A 24,310-nucleotide genomic window follows, 5' to 3' on the forward strand; every position below is an offset into this window, starting at 1 on the left:
TCCAAGTCATTTATTTTTATCTGAGCCACATTATCAAGTGTCTTACACAGTTATTCAATAGATGTGTACAAGACTAAAATTTTAGAACTTATATATGTTTAAAAGCATCCTCCCTCCCCACCCCTTAATAATGCAAGCATTAAGAGAATCGACCTGATGTCTACCTCAGAGACTTACTAACTACAGCAGCAAACTTTAGCCTAAAGATTTAAGTTTTAAGCCCCCCTCAGCTTTTAGTCTCAACTACATGACAATAAGGCAAGAGATCACCCACCCCCAGGAGCTAGCTTGAAAAAACAAGGGCCATCTAAAAGAAATATAAAAACGCCAGCCACATGTGTAATTTTAAATTTCCCAGAAGCCACATTAAGAAAAGTGAAAAGGGGGGCGCCTGGCTGACTCAGTCGTTAAGCATCTGCCATCAGCTCAAGTCATGAACCCAGGGTCCTGGGATCCCGAGTCCCGCATCAGGCTCCCTGCTCAACGGGAAGCCTGCTTCTCCCTCTTACTCTGCCTCTGCCTGCCACTCCCCCTGCTTGTGCTCTCTTGCTCTCTGTCAAATAAATAAATAAAATCTTTAAAAAAAAAATAAAGGATAAGTGAAAAGAAATATGGTGAAATTAATTTTAGTAATAAATTTCACTTAACCCAATATATTCAAAATATTATCACTTCAACATGTACTCAATACTTCAAAAATTATTGAAATGCTTTATATTCTTTCTGTCATATTAGTTCTTTGAAATCTGGTGTGTACCTTCCATGAACAGCATACCTCGATTCATACCAGGCACTATTTATTCATACCAGGCACTATAAAAGCTAGTACCTTAACCTCTCCACCTCAGCGTCCTCCATTTAAAAAGGGGGGGAATGGCATTTACCTTATAAAGCTGTACTAAATTTTAATAATATGCATAAAAGGGCTTAAGAATAGTACCTGGCAAACTGTTAGGGCTCCACGAACATTAACTTCATCATCATCATCCTTCATCATCATCCTCCATTTACTATATGGAGAAACTGAGCACATGACAAATAAAGCATATTTCCCAAGTTCATGAAGCAAATCAACGCTGCCTCTATTCTCTTTCAAACAGTTGTCTATTAAACCGTACAGGGCAGCTGGGAGCAATGGAAAATCAATTTTTTTTTTTTTTTTTGCCCACTGAAAATTCCAAAGTGCAAGCCAAATGGAGTTTGGGAGTCGGCCCAGAAGGCAACATTCTTCAAAATGGCAGCTAAGAGAAATGCCATCCAGCTGTGTTATACTAACACCCTTTTACCCCCACCACTTCCTTGAGGCTCTGTCCGCCATTTGCTGTAACACTGCATCCATGCTAACAGGTAAAAAAGTAGAACTCCTTAAGTTCCACTTTGCCTCATTTGGGGTATTTTTGCTGTGGCTGCTGTCGTTGTTTTAGACGACTGGTAAGGTGGAATATTCTCACGCACATCTGCAAAATGCCCAGCAACTGAGACCCTCTGATCTTTGACATACTTGATCCTGCTCTTCAGGAGACTCAAAGCAGAGAAGCAGCAATACAGAAAGGATGGCAGAACTGAAGGAACAGTGGCCTAGAAATCAAGAAATCTGATTTCTAGACCAGGTTCTATGATCAAATCAATACATGACCTTGGGCAACCCACCTAAACTCATGAGCTATAATCTCAGTTTAAGATAAGGTCACCTGCAATATTCAGGACTAAGAATTAAAATGGAGTACACCAGAGCAAAAACTCAAGATGAAATCGCATCAGGTCTTAGCATTCTTGTTTCTCTCTCTTTAAGTGTTCTGGCGATAAGTTCCTCTTGGGGAAAAAAAAAAAAAAAAGGACTGACAAAGCTTGGAGATAATTTCCATTAATGACCAAATAATTAAAATACCTAGAGAAGTAACGTTCGCCTAGCTGATATTTATGCTGCTGTCACTGAAATCCAAACAATCATCATATCCTCCAAGGTTAAGAACTACAGAACATCAGCATAAACACAAAGGGGCATGAGTGACCACCTCCACGGATCTCCCCCTAACCCCAAACGCCCTAGAGCAGGGTTTCTCAACTTCAGCACTGCTGACATCTTGGGTCAGGTAACTTTGTTGTAGGGGGACTGGCCTGGGCATTATAAGATATTTAGCAGCTTCCCCAACTTCTACCCACTAGAAGCCAGTAACATCCCCCGCAGTTGTGACAACCAAAAATGCCTCCAGACATTGCCAAACGTCCTCAGAGGGGCAAAACTGCTCCCGGGGGAGAACCACTACTATGGATCTTCTACCATGGCTACCTTAAACGCCTTTGGAATTAAGATTATACAGAGACCTGCAATTTTCAGTGCATCATTACTTGTGACACAGCCTCATCAATAGGACACGGAGTGATCAACTTCCACTGGCAATCTGGATTCTCAAAAGGCATAACCTTTCCAGTTAATTTGCATTTAATACGCATATAGTGGAAAGTAATTTTGTAAAATGACCCATTACACTGCAGAGGTTATCCATCTTTTTCAGTCAAAATGTTTCCACACAAATAGTGATGTTGGCAGCTAATATTTTAGATTAAGATATTTAAGTTTTAGAGTCCATGATTTACTCCTTTAATGGTAGCACCCTTTGATTTACTGATCAAAGTCTGGTTCCCAATGACTGGGCCCTATGCCTATTCAACCACCTTTTCATCTCAAGTTTTGACAGCATTATTCTATTTTCTTGGATCTGTGCATATCAGCAAATTGAGAACCTATCAGCCATAAAATAACAGGATCACCCAAACATATAGGGAAGATCTACTCTTTAGTGCTCTGAGGACACAGAAAGAAATACATATTAGACACAAAAGAACCACAGAACAGCAACAACCACAGAAAGAATCACATCAACCACATGCCCAAAGTCATTCGGCTAACTAATTTGACATGCTGATAGTGAAGCATTCGAGTAAGGGTATCTTGATTGCAAGCCACAGATGAAAAAAAACTAGAGTTTGGGGTTCAATTTATGGGTCTGGGACTCAACCTCTATAAGAAAGGTCACCAGCATGATCATGGTGGTCACCTCTGAGGGGGAGGTTGAAGGGACACTTTTACTTTTCACTCAAGATGCTTCTATATCATCTTTTTAAGATAAACGTGTAATTGCGTGTTACTTCTATAATTAAAAACCAAAAAAGCTATTCAAGAAGACGAAATCTCAGAGGGAGAGAGTATAAAGAGAGAAAGGCAAAGGACGTGACACTCCCAAATATGGACAGAATTAGGGGGGCAGAAGAAAGCAAAAGCAAAGCAGCAGCAGGAGAGGGAAGCAGAAAGGGAACCAGAAGAGTACAATAACTCGGTGGCCAAGGGAGGGAAGTTTCAAAGAGGAACTGAACTGTCAACAGAACCAAAAAGGGAAAAGAGGAGAACAACAACATGGCAGAAAAGAATTCAGATCTGAAAGAGGCTACTTAACAATCATAACCTTCTCCCTATGTCATGTCCCTCAATCTTTGAGAAAATGGAGGCCCAGAAAGGTTAAGTGGCTAGCTGGACAGGTATTGGTGGCTAGTGGGCACAGCAAAGGGAGACCACAACACGTTTAGGGACAGGCTAGCGAATGGGTCCAGTGGAAAGGAAAAGAAGACACCAGGAGAAAAGGGGGATGACTGGGTAAGTAGTACCTGGAATAGACAGGAAGAGAGGGAAAGGGAAGGAGAAGCAAACAAAAATAATCCAACTTCTCCTCTGAAGCTAGATGATTTGCTTCCTTCTTTTAAAAGTTTGGGTTGTTAGAGTGGAAGGTCAGGGGAATCACTTAGAGTACGTGGGTTTCCCCAGGACTCCACCCTTGGCACCTTTCCCCTCTCACACTATACACATACCCTAGGCTCCTTTTATCTGTACATGAAAGAGTCCCAAATCTCTATTTAAGCCCAAACCCTCTCCTAAGCCCCAGACCCAGAGGACAGGAATCTCTACTTGGATATCTGTAGGCATCCAAACTGAAATCCCCCTCTCCACAATTCTACTCCTGCTGCGGGGCTCTCCCTCTCAGTCAAAGACCCCACAATTGGTCTGAACATCATCACCTCGTTACATCTTTGTAAGCAAGGCAGAAAAAAAAAATCTGCGGGATGACAGTAAAGTCACAGAGTCACAGCAGCTGTGTCCATTAATGGATTAATGGTAAGCCGCTAAGTCTTCAATTAGCCTCATTCGGCTCTATGCCAAGTGTACTAGACACTTGTAGGTGACCCCCAATAACGTCCACCTCCTTGTGTCCATGCCCTTGTATAATCCCCTTGCCTTGAGTGTGAGAAGGACCTAGAACTAGCGTCTAGCCAATAGAATACAGCGAAGGTAATCCAAGATCACCCCCATGATTAGGGGGGTGTGTGTGTGTACACATAGTAGTCGCCCCTCTTATCTATGGGGGATATGTTCCAAACCCCCAATGGATGCCTGAAATTATGGAAAGTACCAAACCTTATATATACTATATTCTTTCCTATACATTCATACCTGTGATAAAGTTTAATGTATAGACACAATGAGATTAATAATAAAAGAACAATTATAGTATACTGTAATAAAAGTTACGTGAACGTGCTCTCTCTCTCTCTCAAAATATCTTACTGTACTATACTTACCCTTTTTATGCTGTGATGCTGGGAGATGACAAGATGCCGACGTGATGAGATGAAGGGAGGTGAATGGACTTTCTGACAAAATGTCAGAAAGATCATCTGCTTCCAAACTGAGTTGATCCCCGAAAAACTGAAACTACGGAAGGCATAACCATGATAAGGGGGACCACTGTATATGGGATTCCTTCTTGCTGGCCTGACACAGACTCCATCCCTTGCTGGCCTTGAAGCAAGCTGCTGCGCTGCAAAGTGCCCACGGAGAGGGCCGCATGGCAGGGGGCTATAGGTGGCCTCGAGGAGCTGAGGGCCTCCATCCTCCAGCCGCAAAGAACGAAATTCTGCCAACAGCTACGTAAACTTGGAAAAAGACGCCAAGCCTCAGATGAGACTGTGGTCGCAGCCAACACCTTGACTGCAGCCTCAGAAACTGAGCAAGAGGACCCAGCTAAGCCATGACAGACTCATGACCCGTGGAAACCGTGAGATAAGTGGGTATTGTTTTGAGCCACATTTGTGGTCATTTATTATGCAGCGATAGAAAACTAATACACCAAGCAATATTTTATTAATTACTTAAAGATATTTATGAAATATGTATGGTAATGCTAAACCTAACAAGAGGAACAAGAAATAAAAATTTAACATTCTTATTTAAAACGAATAAAAGCCGAGACAGAAAGGTTTGGTTTTTTGCTTTTTAAAGAAGAAGAAAAAGAGAGAGACAGACATATACTTGGAGAACAAAGTAGGCCTTGGGCTCATTATGAGCTCATAGTAAGATGTAGCTACCAAAAACCCAATGCTGTCTGAGACAGCATATAACAGCATATATATATTAACAAAATATAATGTATAAAACCAAAGTAGAAGCAGTCTTATTGTGCCATATGAACGGGTCAAATCAAATTAATAAATATTTCCTGTGTGCCTCCAAGGCATTAGGAAGAATAGAGGGACATATATGTTCCTGTCCCTCGAGTATTTTTCATGGTATCTACGGAGCTAAGATAAACATATTAAAAAGTCAAATCATAATAATTTAAAACGCAGGGGCACCTGGGTGGCTCAGATGGTTAAGCGTCTGCCTTTGGCTCAGGTCATGATCCCAGGGTCCTGGGATCGAGCCCCACATCAGGCTCCTTGCTCAGTGTGGAACCTGCTTCTCCCTGTCCCTCTGCCATTCCTTCCACTTATGTTCTCTGGCTCTATCTTTGTGTCAAATAAATAAATAAAATCTTTAAAAAATAATAATTTAAAAAGCAGTTTAAGACAACTATAGAAAAAATGTTATAAAGCAGGCATTAGAATTCATCTAGCAATTAGTGATAGGTGTTAACAGAAGCAGGAGACAACACGTCCTTACCAGTACTATCATTATTGCTTTGCCAATAGAATATAAAAGTGAGTGTACTCAACACTGGGATTCAATTTCACATTACTGAGCGCAAGCACTTGAAATTTTGAAAATACAGAGGTAAAAAAAAAAAAAACATTCAGACAAGCTCTGCTATTTTGGAGGCTTTTTAGTGACAACATTACATTTTACAGATAAGTAAATATGGGCAAAGGAGGATCAAATAATTTGTTTATGATTACAAGTCAGTAAGTCAATTGTACCGAGAAGCAGATTTTCCCTTAAGTCTAGAATGCTAATGAAAACTCACATAACCTTTCTAGGTTACAATGGCTACTTTTGGCTAACATGATGTTTTCACTAAAAGAATTTGAAATCCTGAGTCATCATTTACTCTTCTCCCTCCAAAGCAGACCAGTAGTCAAGGTTTGTCACTTCTTCCTTTGTGATGTGTCTCACATTTATCCCTTCCTTTAAGTCCCCAAAGTCAACATCTTATATCCAGACCCTTGCAATGTCCCGCCTGAATCTCTTTTGGCAATCTCCTACCTTATCTCCCCATTTGCGGTATCTGCCTGCCCCCGGTCTTGCATAGTTATAACCACGGCGTTCTCTGCTCCAAGCCCTTCAACTGCCCCCATTGCTTACAGAATAAAGTATGGACCTCTCAGTTTGAGGGCCACAGTTGGTTTCAAATTCTGGTTCTATCGCTTCCTAGCTGTGACTTAGAACCTCCTTTCATTTGTTAAATAAGGATAGTATCAACTGCCTCATATGTCCTGGTTTTTCTGGGTCTGTCCCTGTCTATATGCCTACCCCATGTGATTAGCACACCACTTCACTTTCGTAAGTGTCCAAGTTTTGACAATAAATCATTTGGGCAATAAAGGGTTGTTAGAAGGATGTAATGAGACAACGCACATAAATATAACAGGCCTGGCATGATACTTCTTTCCCATTCCCTCAAATGTACCTTACTTATGCCTTGCTGCCTGAAATCGTATGTCTAACATCAGCAACTATAGAAGAACCTACCCCATACTACATGGTCTACCTCAGATGCTCCCTCCTCACCCTTGTCTAACTTCTATGGTATTCTAAACCTCTCGTATAATGTATATCCAACACTAGCTTGGGTCATGGTAATTTGCGCACGTGTTTTCAACTGCCTCAGAGACTAGCTATGGGGAAGACAGTGTCTGCTTCTGTTTCCTCTTAGTCGCACACATGACACCTAGTAGTGTCTTCCCCACAGAAGATACTCACTAAATGACTTATTTAATTTAGAAATAACCCAGAATTTCGGCCACAGACTTGCATTTCGTTCCTCCGTCCACTCTTTATTTAAGCCTCTGCTGTCTTATTCTTCTGAGACTGCCACACTTGCTCATTAGTATCATCATTAGAGTACCCAGGGGACTCTAATAGAAAGCTTTCCTCTTTCATACCTGGCCACCATCCTGATTGTCTTGGGGGCAACAGTGGAGAGGAATTCTTGGAGCAATGGACCTAGGAATACAGAAGAGCCAAGAGCACAGCTTCTTCAGCCAGACTGCCTTGGTTGGACCCAGGCTCTATCAGCTACAAGCTCAGAACCCATGTAAAGCACTTGGGAAAAGTACACGGTAAATAATCGATAAATGATGGCTATTATTTTTCTCTTCCCTTCCACGACCTCAGTCAAATCAGAATACTTTACTATGAAGCGAGGCCTCTCAGCAACATCCTCTACACAGGGCAGCCAAGTACAGGCTCTCAGCAGATACCAAGTCCAGCCCACCCACAGCTCAGGGTCTTCTCTTTCTAGGATGTCTGCTTTCTTCTCTCAGTTCCTCCCTCATTTATGCCAAGTCCAAGATGGGGCCGTTTCTAACAGCTTCTCTGATCACCAGCAACGACAAGAATCTTCCTGTCTGGTTCTCTAAGCATAACATCCAGGTCCAGGTTCAGGTTCAACCTCAAACCACACTCCGGGCGGCTCCTCATGATCTACGTTTCCACAAGCAGAAAATCTCTCAAAAGTTACACTCTTTATGGGTCCCCTCTTTCTATACCAATCTGCAGCCTGAAATTACTTAGCCTTTGTCTTTTCTCACAAGTGTTCCCAACACTCCAGTCTCCGCCACTGGCCCAATTCAACATCTTATAGGTACAATTATACATCCAAGAGTAAAACCTGTCTTGCTTCTTAATGCACTGGCTAAAATTCCAAATATTAGCAAACCAAGGTCAGTTAAGACAAGCTAGGGACTCTAGTCTCTAAACACACAGCTGAGTAAAGGAATTACTCATTATAGCAAATCAAGAGGACATTCATTTGAATATTCCTCTTACTTCTCATAGCTCAGGCAAAAGTGGTCTTCTTGGGGGGGGGAGTGAGCTACAATGAGCTTAAAGCATTTGAGGATTTAATCAAAACTTCGTTACGTAAATAGAAGGCAACTTATATCTTCTTCATTTCAAACATAAGACTATACCTGCATTCCTCATCAGGACCTTAGGCAAAAAGCTCAAGAAATTGTAGCCTAGCATTCACTTACAATATTTAAACAAGTCAAACAAGAACAACAACTATTTATCCAGACACCAAGGCACTTAATTGTTTAATTGTGGCCTAGAATACAATTACCGTGCAACTTAGGTATTAAAATACCCACATATCAAAACTAACGACATAATTAAAATTGTTTCATCAAAAAAAAAGAAAAATCTAATAAAAATCATGATTTTTTTTACCTAATTTTCTCTCACTTACTTTCTTAACATTAAGCTTTAACAAAACCACAGCTCCCCTAAGCCCCCCGGCCTTGATGAGTCCCTGGCAGCTTACAGAGGCCCCTGATTTGCCCAGACTCTGCCTCAACCATTATTATACCTTTTTATTTCTTAGTATAATAGTGTCAAGAAAAGAATCAAGTGAGGTACAGGTCTTATTTATATTTTATTTTTTAAAGGCATTATGGCTTGTTGTAAACAAGGCAAGCAATAAAGAAAGGTATCAAGTGAAAATGAAAACCCCTCGCCCTCCCAACCCTTAATCTCAAAAGTTAACAACTGATAACGGTTTCTCATGTATCCTTCCAGAAAATGTCTATGCATATGTAAGTATACATATCATATATACAAACTCGTATCTATCTAACCTTTTAGCTCCCCTTTCTTTCCATTATACAGATGGGATCATACAATACCATTCTGCACCTGTTTTTCCACTTTAAATGTATCTTGGACACCATTCCCTATCATTATATATAGATCTACCTCATTCTTCTTAATGAAATGCACAGCATTCCATTGAGTGTGTACGTACACCATGATTAACATAACCAGTCGCTCGTGATGGACATCAAGATTGTCAATGGTGAAAGAGTAGCAACAATGAAACAACTAACATCCTCATGAACAGTGACTTTTGTGCAGTTCCTTTTTAGACTAGATTGACTGAGACAAAAGATATACACATCTTACATTTTGATAAGGACTTCCAAACTGCCCTCCAAACAGGCCCTAACAATTTATACTCCCACTGACTCTGCACAGAAGAGGGCTTTGAAATCAATCACCTGGTCTGAAGTTTCTGTAGCACAAAGAGGAAACTAGATGTTTAACACAAAAATAGCAAAGCACTGATGATTTTGTTACATCTTTTATTTTAACACACTCTAGAAAACCAAAGGCCACAGTGGGTGGCAGCCAAATGCCAAGTTCAGAGGGTGCTATTCCTCAGCATTAATCCAGGTCCTAAATAATGAATTCCTTAGTTTTGGAGGTTTATTGAGTGAATCCAGCATAGAAGAGAAACTCACACTGCTCCCAGCAACATCATCCACAATGATCACTAACACCAGAAGTTCTACATAATGGTGTGATAATAAGGTGGTTTCCACTCGCCCGTAATTAGTTAAAGTCACTGGCAATGAAGGCACACTATAAAACTCACTATATTAGCATATTCGTGGTATGGGATAATCTGATTGAGAGAATGCTACTTTAACAGAGAATCGGGTTTTTTCCCGTGATAGTGAACATCGATAAGCATCACTGCACAGAACCTACTGAATCACATCTAGAATAACACTTGTTTAACATTTTCGGTTTTGCAAAACACCTTAGCATATCTTACCTCATTTAACCTTCATGGCAACCCTGGTAGGAAGGCAAAGTAATCATTACTCATTATTACTCACAAAGATTCCATGAACACACAGTATGTGCTGGGTACTCTCTGCTAGGTGGTCGGTATATGAAGATGAGACCCTTCCCTCATTCACTGTAAGCCCTGCCCCATCCAATCTATCCGCAAAGCCTTCCCATTGCATTTAGGATACTTAGCAACATGGCCTACAAACCCTGTGTGACCAGAGCCTTCCCCATCCTTCCAGTTTCATCCCGTGCCCCTGGGTATTTCATTCACCATCATCCAGCCACAGCAGACCACACTAGGTAAGAATCCAGGTTCTTGCCGCCTCAGGGATTTCTGCTTCATTTCCTCTGCCTGAGACACCCTTCCCCCAATTAACTCTTTGCCTAGACAGCTCCTATTCATCTTTTGGTCTCAGCTGAACCTATCGCTTCATCCCAGACCCCTCCTCCTAATAAGTTATGTCTCCTTTATTATTCTTTTTATAGGACTTGACTTCCCTAGTACTCCTAGTACTTCATAATGAAATATCTGTGTATTTGTTTCCATTGCAACTCCCCCACATGACTGCAAGAATCGGGACTTTTGCATTCACCGCTATAACCCCAGCACATGTCCAATGCAGTGCCTGGCACATAGCAGACCTGAAAACAAAAGTACTGAATACAGCCAATGCCCTCAAGGGGCACAGGATGTAGCAGGGAAACACACAAAGAAGGGAAAGACTCATTTTACCAAGGATGGGCAAGGCGCAAGGCTTCAGGAAAGACTACGGAGAAGAGACGACCCTGAGCTGATGGCTGAAAAGTAGACATTCGCCCGGAACGCAACCCTGCTGAAATGATGTAGGCCATCAAGAGGCGACTGCAGGCAGAGAAGAGCAAGGGCTGTGCCATGCCTCTCAGACTTTTGGCTTTGATAGCTGGGTGGATAGTGGTACAATCATTCAATGGAGAGAATGCAGCTCTATTATTGTCACTTACTACCAGGGTACAGAACCTGAGGAAAAGAAGGCCTTGGCAGAGCTGAAAATCTGGATGGCGGCCATTCCTCTGCCCACCTGCCTCTCACCACTCTCAAGCTAAATAGGAAAAACTGATTTCAACCCAGGAATATTCAGTGCTAAGCCACAGGTAGCCACAGGCCAGGCCAGGGCAAGGGAGGCTGGTGGAAGGACCAGACGACTTAGCACACAGGCCCAGGAGGGTTCTCTATCTGAATACTTTTGGGGGCCAGAAGATGGCAACAATGTGACTTAAGGTATGGAAGTATCGAATCACTATATTGTACATCTAAAACTACTAAGATAACACTACATATTAACTAACTAGGAGTAAAATAAAAACTTAATAACAGTAATAATAATGGAATTTAGCATGCTTCTCTTTTTGTGTGGGAGCCAGAAGCAGGGAAGAAAAAGATTCAGTGTCCTGAGTATCTCACATGCTTGGTAATATCTGTTTCATTTCCACTGGAGGGTCCCTTTCCTGGATTTATTTCTAACGGCTCTATGTTGTAATTTCTGGGTTGCTCTTCATGGAAGTAGTCAGGGCAGACATCCTAAATAAATATAATAAAATGCTACCTAATGCCTGAATGGTATTGGGTTGAAAAGCATCAAAATATGCCATTACTAAGGCGGCTAACCTCATCCTATTAACTCCTCAACAACTTCTCTGGTCTGGCCACGGGTCGATAAATACAAAAGGCAGGAAAAAGAAGGAGATTCTGGCATTTGTTCCCACCCAGAGTGAAACTTTCTAGTCCCCCCTCCCTCGATCCTGCCACACACAGAACAGCATTACGTGAAACAGGAAGCTTTGAATCATAATTCTGGTTAAAACATAACCTATAGTTTATTTCAAAAATGTCAACAGAGTGACTGGAAGAAAAAAAACATACCCTGGAAGCCTCAGTGAAAAAACAATTCTGGGGGGGGCGGGGGAACCACCCTAAACTTTTCAAAGTCACAATAATGCATAGGAGGGGAAGACTAACATTTAGCAGAAAATTATAAAATAGCCAGGCCTAGGGGAGGCAGTGTAATTGCAGGAGAACTAAACAGGCAGGCAGACTGGCAGAGTGAGTGCGCTAAGCAGTGCTGATCATCAGGAGCCTGGGGCCTCGTCCTGGCGCGACGCACCATGCGACAGTTCTGTGACCCAGAATCAGTTTCCCTAGGCCTCAGTTTCCTCCCGTGTAAGATGAGATGTCCTGAAAGATCCCTTCCAGTTTAAAAACATCCCTTTAAGAGTATATTGATTTTTCTTTCCGCCACAATTATAGTACAATCGGAACAGCTACAACAGGTGAGTGTTTGGGTGATTCTCATTCTCATCCGCGACCATGTGAGAGGCAAATATTGTCATAGACTTTTGCATAGTTTAATAGTAAAGGTGAGTGCTTAGCAAGTGGCAGGCAGCGTGCCAAGGCTCTAGATGGATTGGCTCTAGATGGATTAACGCATTTCATCCTCCCAATCCTCCTATGAGTAGATATGATGATTATTAACCCATTTTACAGATGAGGAAGGTGAGGTGTGAAGAGATAAAATAACTTGCCCACAGCTAGCAGTGATAGCCAATATACAAAGCCAGGCAGTCTGTCTCCCGAGGCTACACTTGACCCGTGATGAGACAATCGAGGCTTTCAGAGTTTAGGTAACTTGAGCTACCACCTGGCGGCACTGGGTTCAGATTCAGATGTATCAGATTTCAAGGCCCATGCTCCTTCCACAGCCCTAAGCTTGAGAAGGAATGGCTGGCTCTTAGAGAAACATTTCCTGAAAGATTATTTTTGTTTACCCCCTACCCATCCCCCCACCTCTTCTGCCCCGCTGAGGAGCTGTAGGGGGCGATAGTGAAGAGAGACTGAAGAACGCTTTTCCTGGACCTGCCATAGGTGAGACACTCTGCCAGAGAAAGAGAAAAAGGGGAGGGGCGGGATGCTCTGCATCCTTACTCCTGCTCTAACAATGTGACTTTTGTTTGAGAGTCCTGCAGATACTAATGCTTTGGTCAACAGGCAGGAGCAGATGGCTTCTCCGAGATGATCGTGGTCCAACTCTCAAGCCACACAAGCGATCCAGATTTCACACTGAAGCTCTGTCATCAACTCACTAACTGCTTTGTGATGCTCCCCACCGCCCGCATGTGTTAGCTAAATCACCAGAGTGTTTACAAATACACTGTGATGTGCTAAGGGAAAAAAAATCTGTGAGGTCAAAACATACTTCCTTTGGATCGGAGTTTCTCATTGCAACTATCTGTTTTACTACCATTTTCCCCTGTCTTATGTTCATTCTTATCCTGACATATTTTGCCACCTCACCTTATTATGTAACCCCCACATTTAGATGAAGTGTAATTTCCCAATTGTTGCACAATCTCCCTGCCTGTCCCCACTCTCACTCCCAAAAGAGTTTCTGGAGTCAATGGGAGAGATGCCCAAAAATCACAAGAGTACTTGAGGAAGTATTAGTAGCAAAAAAAAAAAAAAAAACAAAAAACAAAAAAAAACTGCTCTGACCAAACCCCTGGGGTCTTGGGGTTTTTTTTTTTTTTTTTAATGGAGGGGGCACAGAGTGACTGAAGCAATTGTCCAGAAGCCCACACAATTCACTCCTTGTTGGTGGCACTATTATTGTATATTGTATTTTCAAATAACTTTTTTTTATTATAAAAGTAACACATACTTATTGCATAAAATCCGGAAAATAAAAGAATGAAAAAAGGGAAAAATACGTGCATCCTACTACCTGGAGATAGCCACTTTCACAACTTGGTTCCTTTCCTTCCATTCCATATTTATCGTCACATTCACAGGCGAATATGTAACATGTAAACACACAGTGACACATATAGTCCCACACCTAAATTAAAAAGGCAGAAATGGAATAGTCCCATATTTTTCTACTGTATCACGAAGATTTTTCTCGGCATGAGTCTTTTTTTTAAAACGTTTTATTTTTTTTTTTTTAAAGATTTTATTTGTTTGCTAGAGAAAGAGTACAAGCGGAGGGAGTGGCAGGCAGAGGGTGAAGCAGGCTCCCTGTTGAGCAAGAAGCCCGATGCAGGACTCAATCCCAGGAACCTGGGATCATGACCTGAGCTGAAGGCAGACGCTTAACCGACTGCACCACCCAGGTGTCCCTTAAAGGTTTTATTTATTTATTTGAGAGAGAGAGAATGAGAAAGAAAGAGCACATGAGAGGGGGTAGGGTCAGAGGGAGAAGCAGACTCCCTGCTAAGCAGGGAGCCCGATGCGGGACTCGATCCCGGGACTCCAGGATCATGACCTGAGCCGAAGGCAGTCGCTTAACCAACGGAGCCACCCAGGGCCCCACCCCCCCTCGGCATGAGTCTTGATATTTAATGGCCAGATATTTTACTATGTGGACCTGCCATAATTTACTCACATTCCCCTACTATGCAAACTCTGTCTTCAGTTTTTCACTATTATAAATACGTAATATGTAAAGCTGTGCATGTGTATCAGAGATTTCCTTCAGAAAAAAAAAATTAGCAAGGAATCCATATTATTTACAGAAAAGTTGGAAGATACAAATAAGCAAAAACAAAGTCAACTGTAATTTCTTTCTTTAATACTTCTGTGTGCATCCCCTCAGATTTTTCTTTATATTATACACACATGGGCACAAAAACATATATTAAAATGGGGTCATATTATTAAAAAATAAGTTACTAATAATAGTTACCATGTATTGACTACTTACCATATGCCAGGCACTGCGATCTCCTCACATTCCCACCCATCCTACATGTTAGCTCCACCGTTCCCAAACTTGTCTACACACTGAAGTCACCCAGGGAGCTTCAAAACTCCAGAAGGCTGCATCCAGTCCCCAAAGATTGCGGCTTTTAATCAGCTGGGTGAGGCCGGGACTTGGGAGGCTTTAAGAGATCCCCAGGTGATCCTTTTTTTTTTAATTTTTTATTGTTATGTTAATCACCATACATTACATCATTAGTTTTTGATGTAGTGTTCCATGATTCATTGTTTGTGCATAACACCCAGTGCTCCACGCAGAATGTGCCCTCTTTAATACCCATCACCAGGCTAACCCATCCCCCCACCCCCCTCCCCTCTAGAACCCTCAGTTTGTTTTTCAGAGGCCATCGTCTCTCATGGTCCGTCTCCCCCCCCGACTTACTCCCCTTCATTCTTCCCCTCCTGCTATCTTCTTCTTTTTTTTTCTTAACATATATTGCATTATTTGTTTCAGAAGTACAGATCCGTGATTCATCAGTCTTGTACAATTCACAGTGCTCACCATAGCACATACCCTCCCCAATGTCTATCACCCAGCCACCCAATCCCTCCCACCACCCACCACTCCAGCAACCCTCAGGTGATCCTAATGGGTGTACCAGTTGGGAACTATTAGGTTCGCTGCTATTCTGTCCCTCTTACTAACGTGGAAGCTGAGGAACACACAGGTAAGAAACTTCCCAACGTCACCCAGCCGATAAAACTGGGATTTCAATCCAACCCTAAGCCCAGAGCCCAGACTTTTTTTTTTAAGATTGATTGATTGATTGATTGATTTGTCAGAGAGAGAGAGAGAACGCACAAGCAGAGGGAGGGGCAGAGGGAGAAGCAGGCTCCCCACTGAGCAAGGAGCCCGATGCAGGACTCAATCCCAGGACCCTGGGATCATGACCTGAGCCAAAGGCAGACGCCCAACCGACTGAGCCACACAGGCGTCCCAGCTTTTTTTTTTAATATGGTTGACACACAATGTTACATTAGTTTCAGGTGTACAGTACAGTGAACCCACAGGTCTATCCCTTATGCTGCGCTCACCACAAGTGCGGCTCTCATCTGTCACCATACAACTGTCACCATGCAATGGTATATTACAATACCATTGACTAAATTATTCCCTGTGCTGTGGCCTTTCATCCCCGGAGCCCAGACTTTTTAACTATTGATAATCTGGGATCTGCTTCCCCCATCACCACTCATATAACATCATATTATGGACCTATGCTCTATGTTAATTAAGTAGAACTCAGCATTATCCTTTTTAGTAACTACAGTATTCCACTGTATCGCTACTTTAGAATGCAAGTGCTACCAATTCCCCCCATCCCCCGCTCTAGAAAATGCTGCAATGAATATCCTTATTGACATACCTTTGTGCACATCCTTAATTACTTCCTTGGGATAAATTCCAAAAAAAAAATGCTGGGTCAAAAGGTAAATATGGTTTTTAAAGCTTTTAATAAACACTGCCAAACTGACATTCCCACCAGAAGTGTATAAGAATGCCTGCTTCCTCATGTCCTTGCCAACACTGAGTTTTGTCATTCCTTTTTAATCTTGGCAAATTATATTGGAGAAAATGGTATGCCATCTTAAATCTCCTTCCTTTGACTACCACTAAGAACATTTTTTCACATATATGGGCCATTTATATTTCTTCTTTGATGTATTTTCCTATTCCCATCCTTTGCTAGTCAAACACATTTTTCTTACTGCTTTTTTTAAGATTTTATTTATTTGACAGAGAGAGACACAGTGAGAGAGGGAATGAGAAGCAGGCTTCCCACTGAGCCGGGAGCCCGATGCAAGGCTCAATCCCAGGACCCTGGGATCCTAACCTGAGCCGAAGGCAGACAGATGCTTAACCGACTGAGCCACCCAGGCGCCCCACTGCTCTGTCTTTATGTATTAAGAATAATGAGTCTTGGGATGCCTGGGTGGCTCAGTCGGTTAAGCAGCTGCCTTCGGCTCAGGTCAGGATCCCAGGGTCCTGGGATCGAGTCCCACATCGGGCTCCTTGCTCAGCGGGGAGCCTGCTTCTCCCTCTGCCTGCCGCTCTCCTGCTTGTGCTCTGTCTCTCTCTCTGACAAATAAACAAAATCTTAAAAAAAAAAAAGAATAATGACTCTTTTTGCAATTGCTTCCAGTTTTCTCATTAACTGTATTTTTGGGGAGGAATTTTTTAAAATTTTCATAGTTGATTATATTAATATTTTATTATTTTACCTTTGATATTATGCATACAAATATCTTCCCTACCCCACGATTATATATTCTCCTATGTTTTTGAGTTCTGTTATCTCTCTTTTTAGAAAAGTTTTAATTATTTAATGATGCAGTTCCCAAACAGAATTACACATTAGAATTGCTTAGAGTTTTGTTTTGTTTTTTTTTTTTTTAATGCTCAGGTCCTAAGACTGAACCACAATTTAGGGACCTGAGACCTGAGCAGGCACCTTTTTAAAAGCACCATGGACAATTCTGAGGCACCCCCTCCTAAAAGAAACACCATTTCATCTTCTAAATTTATATTGGTGTCATTTTTTTTTTCCAAATTACTTCGGCACATGTGTTAAATAAATCATTTCGTGCATAAGAAATGCTACCTTTATCCTAGTTGGCAAGCTCCATGGAAGCAGAGACCATACCCGTTTTACTGACCGTTGCACCTCTAGGGCTCAGCACAGTGCCTGGTGCACAACTGGTGCCTAATAAACGATAATCGAATAAATAAATAACACCTGACCACACGTCTCCAACCTCATCCCACCCCAAACTGGCTAGTCCTCTTGTCAATAATTCCTCAACCATTAGACCAAGAAAACTGATGGTATTGATGATGACCCTGAGTTACCAAAAATATTAAATTATGCCCAGTAGACTCTGTTTAAAGGAGCCAGGAAATGTGTTAGAGGGCTTCATCGAATGAAGTCAGTAATGCTGACCATGCTTAAGAAGTACGGGAATTCTGATAAAATTCTCCACGGAGGAGCTAGGCAACATTGACCTGAGAGGCTAAGGAGACTCGGCTTCCTCTGGCTCTTAGAGTTCCTCACCTAGCTCCAGAAACTGATTCAGAGCTTCCCTGAGCTGAGAAGAGACCCACACATTCCCTCTTCCATGAGCCCATGGAAAGAAAATTGGAATAGGGAACCAGGACACCTGGGTTTTAGTCCTGTCACCACTATCAACCTGTGTGAGCATGGGCATGTCACCTAACCTCTGGGGTTGGGCTAGATGTTTTCTAAGGATCTCTCCAGATTGAAACCTCTACCTAAAGACCCAAACAGATGACCACAGGGCAGGGCTTCCAAGGACAACCTGAAATTCCCTCCACAGGGCCCCAGGCCCACCTCAGGCTAGAGCAAAATAATAGTGACAACAACAGTAGTAGTCATATAAGTAGTAGCAATAGTAATGGTAGTAACAGCAGCAGCTACTGCTCAATTTTAATGAGCACTTACTATATGCTGAGCAATATTCTAAATGTCTTACTACTAAGAATAAAGGCACACACTTCCACGGAACTTACGAGGTCCTAAGTGCTTTGCATAGATTAATCTTCAAAACAACCCTATAAGGTGAGTTCTATTATTATTCTCATTTCACAAAGGAGGAAACTGAGACACAGCGAGATTAAGGGACTTGCCCAAGATCTCACACTACCAAGTGATAGGACCAGTAGAGGTGAACCCAAAACCATATTTTTAACTATTATACCATACTGCCAGCCAAACTATTATTGTACTATGCTTGTCACTTCAGAGGTTGCACAAAACAAAGAATAAGCTGCCATTAGTTATAGGGAATACTCCGCTCGTCACTAATGCTAGAAAAATTCAGTCTTACTCCAATGTCATTTTAAGCAGATCCGGTTTCAGGGCCTGAGACTGCAAGATACATTATTTATTAAGAAAATCCGCCGTTTTATTAAGAACTGGCATCCATTAAAATGTTTTTATTAGAAAATAAATAAATCATTAACTACTAACGACGTTTCCCATTAAACAGAGAAAAAACACAAGCTCTTTCTGCGTCATTAGGAACAAAACTTTAGATCCCCACCTGCACCAACTTCAGTTCCCTACTCCCAGCACTACCTTTTAATCACAGACCTGACAGCCCACAGGTGTCCCAAGCAAAAGAGGCCAAACCGAAGGCAGGACACTAACTTCCCACCATCCCCATACCCTTCTGACCTCCTCCTGTGGCCCCCATCTCAGTGACTGGCACCACCAGCCCCAAGCACCCAGACTGGGTGTCAGCCCGGGCTGCTCACCCCACATCCGGCACAGGACATTTCTAGAATTCATCCCGTGGCTCTCTGCCCCTGCTGCCCCGGCTCCTGCTCAGACCCCCATCTCTTTCCCTCAACTACTCTACCTGAAACCTTCCAACCACTTGGCTTGCTTTCTCTCCAGCTCCAACTCCACCTCAACACTGCTGCCAAAGTAATCCTTCTAAAACAAAATCTGATTATGTTACTTCCCTGTTTAGAATCTTTGTCTCCTGGATAAAGTGTAAAATCCTTCCTAGAACATACAAGGTTCTTTATTATCTGGCCTCCGACTACCTTCCCTGCTTCATCCAAGGTCGTGGCCCACACATCTCACACAAGGCAAATGGAGCAACTTGGAAGTTCCCAAACAGTGCTTCTCTGTCTGCCCAGAATGCAATTCTCTCATTTGCCCATCTGGCAAACTCCCACTCATTTTTTTTAGACCAGCTCAAAATTCAAAATTCAGCACGCTTTTCTCTGGGCTTCCGTCACATCTTGCACCTCTCCCTATTCTGACACTTAATTCAACCTAACACAATTATCTGTTTATATGTCTCTCTTTCCCATAAGACAAGGAACCCTCTAGGGCTCTGTGTTTTGCACATTTCAGTATCATGTTTGTTGAATAAAAGAATATCCCGGGATTTAAACCAGAATTTCCAAACTGTTCCTGATCAGTGTCCACTGTGTGCATCAAAGCAAGCAATACAGGCCAAATCCCCTTTCAATAAACATCTTCAAATTGACGATCCTCATACGTCAAAAATACTTGTTACATTTGTGTGCCTTCACACTTGAAGCCATACCCAGCGGGAGACAGTTTTAACAGATACCTCAGACAACCAACAAACCTACCTGTTGAATACTTAGAGCTATTCAAGTTCTTGCATAGTCTACTCCATCTAAGTGGTCCTTAACCTTTTGTGGGTCATAGACCAGTTTAGGCAGCGTTTGTCTATCATTTCTTAAACCCACACGCCCTTTTGAGAAACATAAAAATCCCACATACCCCCAGAAATGCTGACAGTCTCCCAAAGGCACAATCCTCAACCCCACCAAAAATAAAAAATAACTTCGTATGTGGTAGGAATTCCCAGGTTCACAAAAGATGTAAACCCATCAGGCAAGACATCGTTGAGTTTTGCTCTTGGGTAGTTCACAGTATTAAAATAGGCATTTTCCTTCTATCACCAAATATAAACATTATAACAGTAAATATGCTTTAAAGTCTTTATGGGGAAGAGGAAGCCAGAGAGGTGCTGACATCTGTCTCCCCCACCATTGGGAACCTTATGATAGGAATTTGCCGGAAACAAATGAAAAGCACAAATATGAAAAAAAAATCCTCTGTTTCCTCACATATAACCCCCACAAGCACATGTTCAAGCAAAGGGAGTTCTTTGAAAATGCTTCTGGCATTACCTTTTCCGGCGACTTCCCTCTCCCTACCCCTCCACCCCTACTTTAAAATACGTCAAACTACTAGCTAGCAGCAACGTCTTTCAAATTAATATCCTTTGTCCTTGTGGAGACAAAGGGTTAAATTAAAGAAATAGCTGGCTGCCTGCCACTGGCTTGGGGGGTTGGGTTGGGATGGAGGATAGAGAAGGAGGAAAAACCAGTTAGAGAAATAAGTGCTGATTTCTTACCCTGCCACATGGCCATCTTGATCCTGTCCTCTCCCACGTTGGGGGTCACACACTCAGTTTCCCAAATTCCTCCACTTTTGTAAGGAGGCTCGAATGGGATATAGATGCAACAGCAGCTGTGTGGTCTTGTTTTCTGCAAGTGGCTCAAGCCCTGAACCTGAAAATGTGAACAGAAAAATGAATACCTAAACGGAAAAAAAAAAAAACATTCCAAATCCTTAAAAGTTACCTCCTGTCCCTCTTTGAACCTCTCTTTCAAAGATATGCAGACATGGGCAGTGTCAAGTTTTTCCCAGAGAGGTACCGCTTTAAAAAGACAGACTGGGAAGATCTAGAGTCAGTTACTATTGCCACTGAGTGCTGGCCAAATCTGCATGAATCACTGGATCTTCAGTAAATAGGTTTCAGAATCTCAAAGGATGGGTGGTTGAATGAGATAACGATTAAACGTCTTTCCTATCTTGAAGTTCCACAGTTTGGGAAAAGAAGAGCAGCATAATATCCAATGACCTCCCCTACCCCCCAACACCAACTTTACATTTAAAAATTTGTAGAGAGGAGAGCAAATTTTGTAATACTTCATGTTTTAAAATAGCCCCTGTATCGGAATGGAAAAGAAAGGAAGCATAATAAAAAGTTAAGAGCAATGCCCTTTGGGTCATGGTTCTTCCTCTCGGCTTCATTATACTTTCCCATACTTTGCCAATGTCCTATAGAGAACATATACTGCTTTCCTATTCAGGAGGAAGAACCAAAAACAAAGAAAAATGTAAAAACAGAATACTAATTTAAGGACAACCAAATTAACTCAGCTAATTCCTAAATTTAAAGCGTCAAATTCAGTCTTAGGACAATACAATTTGCAAGGATAGGAAAGGAGCTAGGAATGAGAAGGGAGGGGGCAAGGAAATGTCCGACTACTTCGTTTGATTCAGCGGCTTAACATATTAAACACCGTGCTGCCCACTTAAACAAGTTCCTAATTAATAAACTGGTCTTCCTTATTTAGCATACAAGCCATCTGCTTTGTCTCAGAAAAAGCCCTCACCTTTTTGGCTTGGTCAACATGAAAGGACATTGCTATTTCCATAGCTTTTAGACCAGCGACACCTCCACCCCCGAAGTGAAAGTGCTAACGCACACATACTGAAGACTAATACAAACTTGAGAGTCATCATTTTGGTCTTCCTTAACGACTTTTTCTTTCTTTCTTTTTTTTTTTTTTAGGACAAGATTGTCAATGTGTACACTAGTCCCAAAAGCACCGACAGAGGAAAAAACAATGCTTTGGATAAGGAAAGGCTCGCAAAGTCCAAGAAAACTTAGGAACTCAGAAGTCCAAGGATGAATTCATCAGGAAAAAGCGCCCCGATGACTTATCTGGAACCTGGGACCGTTTGTTTTGGTTTGCCTCCCCCCCCCCTTTTTTTCGCGTACAGTTAAGTAGTGGTCCGCGCCTCTTGGGACCAGGCGAAATTTAACATCTCTGAAGTTAAACCCGCGTAGTTGCTAAAAAATGTATCAAGTTGACGTAAAGCAGATTCTTACTGGCTTTTTATGCTCCACGCTTCTGGATTTCCCTCACTTATTCGGGGTAGCTTACACTGACGTTATCACACGGGCACACGGACAACTTCGCTTGGCACTCCAGGAAACTGATTTGCTCTGCAATGTTAAGAAAGGTAAACGTGCATCAATGCGAAGGTAAAGCTTTCCCCTTCGGGGTGAAGGCGCTCAAGCGCAAGCCTAGAAAAGTCTGGAGAGAACCAGCTACCCGCGTTAAGTGGGCGGGGGGGGGAGGAAAACTCGCGGCTACGACTTTTCTGAGAGCCTGGAGTCCACTTCGCTAAGACCCACACAAACCTGCGGGTCCAGAGCAGGAGGAAGAAGAACGGGGCCTCGACAGAGCCTCACCAGCCAAAACCACTCTGCCCCAGTCCAGGAAAGGGGACGCCTTGCAGCCAGCCTCCCCCCATTCAAAAGCGGGACGGGCTTGGCGCCGCTCCGCGAGAAAACTTCGCTGGGACAGCGCAGGGACCCTGGCTCGGAGAATAGGGCAGGGCTCCCGGGAAGATGCCGCCCTGCACTGGCTAGAACTAGCCGGTCTAACTCCTCCGAGTGCCAGGCGGTGGCGGCCGGGCAAGGGGAACCCCCATCTCCGGGGCGCCGAGCCAGCGGGGGGAGCGCTTCCCCTGTGTCGCTGCGCCCCGGGGCTGCTCCGCGGGTGGGCCGGGGGCCAGCGGCCGGCGAAGGACCTGTTGGGGAAGCGACAGCCCATCTGTCTTTACCTGTCGCCGAGGTCAGGGGCGGCGGAGCCTGTGTCGGCCGCCGGCGGGCCGAGCGCTCAGTCGGCTCTGGCGTCCAGGACACCAAGCTGAGCTAGCGCCCCACGTAGCCGGCAGAGCTTCATTCACAGCCCAGCCGGGAGGAGGGGGAGCGGAGCGGGCGCGCGGCTCATGTGACAGGCGCCTCGCAAGTATCGGCCAAGCAGAGCCAATGTCTGCGCGTGCGCGCCCTGGCCGGCCTTCCCCCGGCACCTCGGCCCAGCGGGGGCGGAGGTGAGGCGAGCAGCGGCGGCGACGGGGCGGAGAAAGCGGCGAAGGAGGAGTTTCCGCGTGCGCAACCGCAGTAAGTCGGCCCTGCTCGCTGCCATATTTAATGAGGACTGGGCGGGTCCTAACCCAGTGCTGGGCGGGCCAATTGCTTTTTGAAAAAGAAATGCTCCATTACGTTTCACTGTTTCCAGCCTGGGATACGGTTCTTTTGGGGTTTTGTCCTTAGAATGAAACTGTTTATCCTGGGCTTCTGGCCCACAGAACAGCTAGTAGTAATCTAATGCTAATTACATTAGCTCGCATATTTTGAGCCTCTAATTGTGTGCCAGGCACTGCCCTAAGCCCTTAACTCATTTTCATCTCATTTGACGCCTGCAATAACCGCACGGGGGTACGTACTATTATTCTCCACTTTTATTCGTGAGAAAACAGAGGCACAGAAAGAGTAAGTTGTCCGAGCGCACATAACAGGAGTAGGAATGGTGATCAAATATAGTGATGCTTTTTAACAATTTGATCCTCATTGTAGCACTGGATAATCTACACGGCGGTTTTCAGTCTTATTTTAATAATGACTAAACGGAGGCTCAGAAAAAGCAAAAATCACAGGTCTCAGTTAAGTGGCAGAACTGAGAGCCCAACCCAGGTCTACGTGGAATTGGAAGAAACAGCCCCTCATCTTACAAAAGAGAAAATAGGCCCGTGGAGTGCGTTGACTTATTGAGGTGATCCTGCTAATTAGTTATCAGCAGAACTGAGACCGGAATCCATTTAATCAATCCAGGTAATCTAAAAGTCAGGCTTTTTGACCATTGCAGTGCAGAAGACCACACACAAGAGAAACCACGGGGCATCTCAGCAAACAAAGAAAAACAGTCACTACAGAATTTGAGGGAATGGTGGAGTTTAGATCAA

General features: G+C 43.2%; 1 protein-coding gene across 1 annotated transcript in view; it reads right to left on the reverse strand.

Moving 5' to 3' along the window:
- Positions 1-23,303, reverse strand: part of CLCN5 (chloride voltage-gated channel 5) — a 152,447-nt gene extending 129,144 nt beyond the window's left edge. Inside the window, exons 1-3 of the mRNA XM_027608571.2 lie at positions 23,129-23,303; positions 22,389-22,505; positions 20,841-20,997 (exon numbers count right to left, since the gene is read on the reverse strand). Of these exons, the coding sequence (XP_027464372.1) occupies positions 20,841-20,856 (16 nt within the window). The 5' untranslated portion in view covers positions 20,857-20,997; positions 22,389-22,505; positions 23,129-23,303. The remainder of the gene's footprint in view (positions 1-20,840; positions 20,998-22,388; positions 22,506-23,128) is intronic.
- Positions 23,304-24,310: the final 1,007 nt, after the last annotated feature.

The sequence above is a fragment of the Zalophus californianus genome, chromosome X (genome assembly GCF_009762305.2).
Source record: "Zalophus californianus isolate mZalCal1 chromosome X, mZalCal1.pri.v2, whole genome shotgun sequence".
NCBI lineage: Eukaryota > Metazoa > Chordata > Mammalia > Carnivora > Otariidae > Zalophus > Zalophus californianus.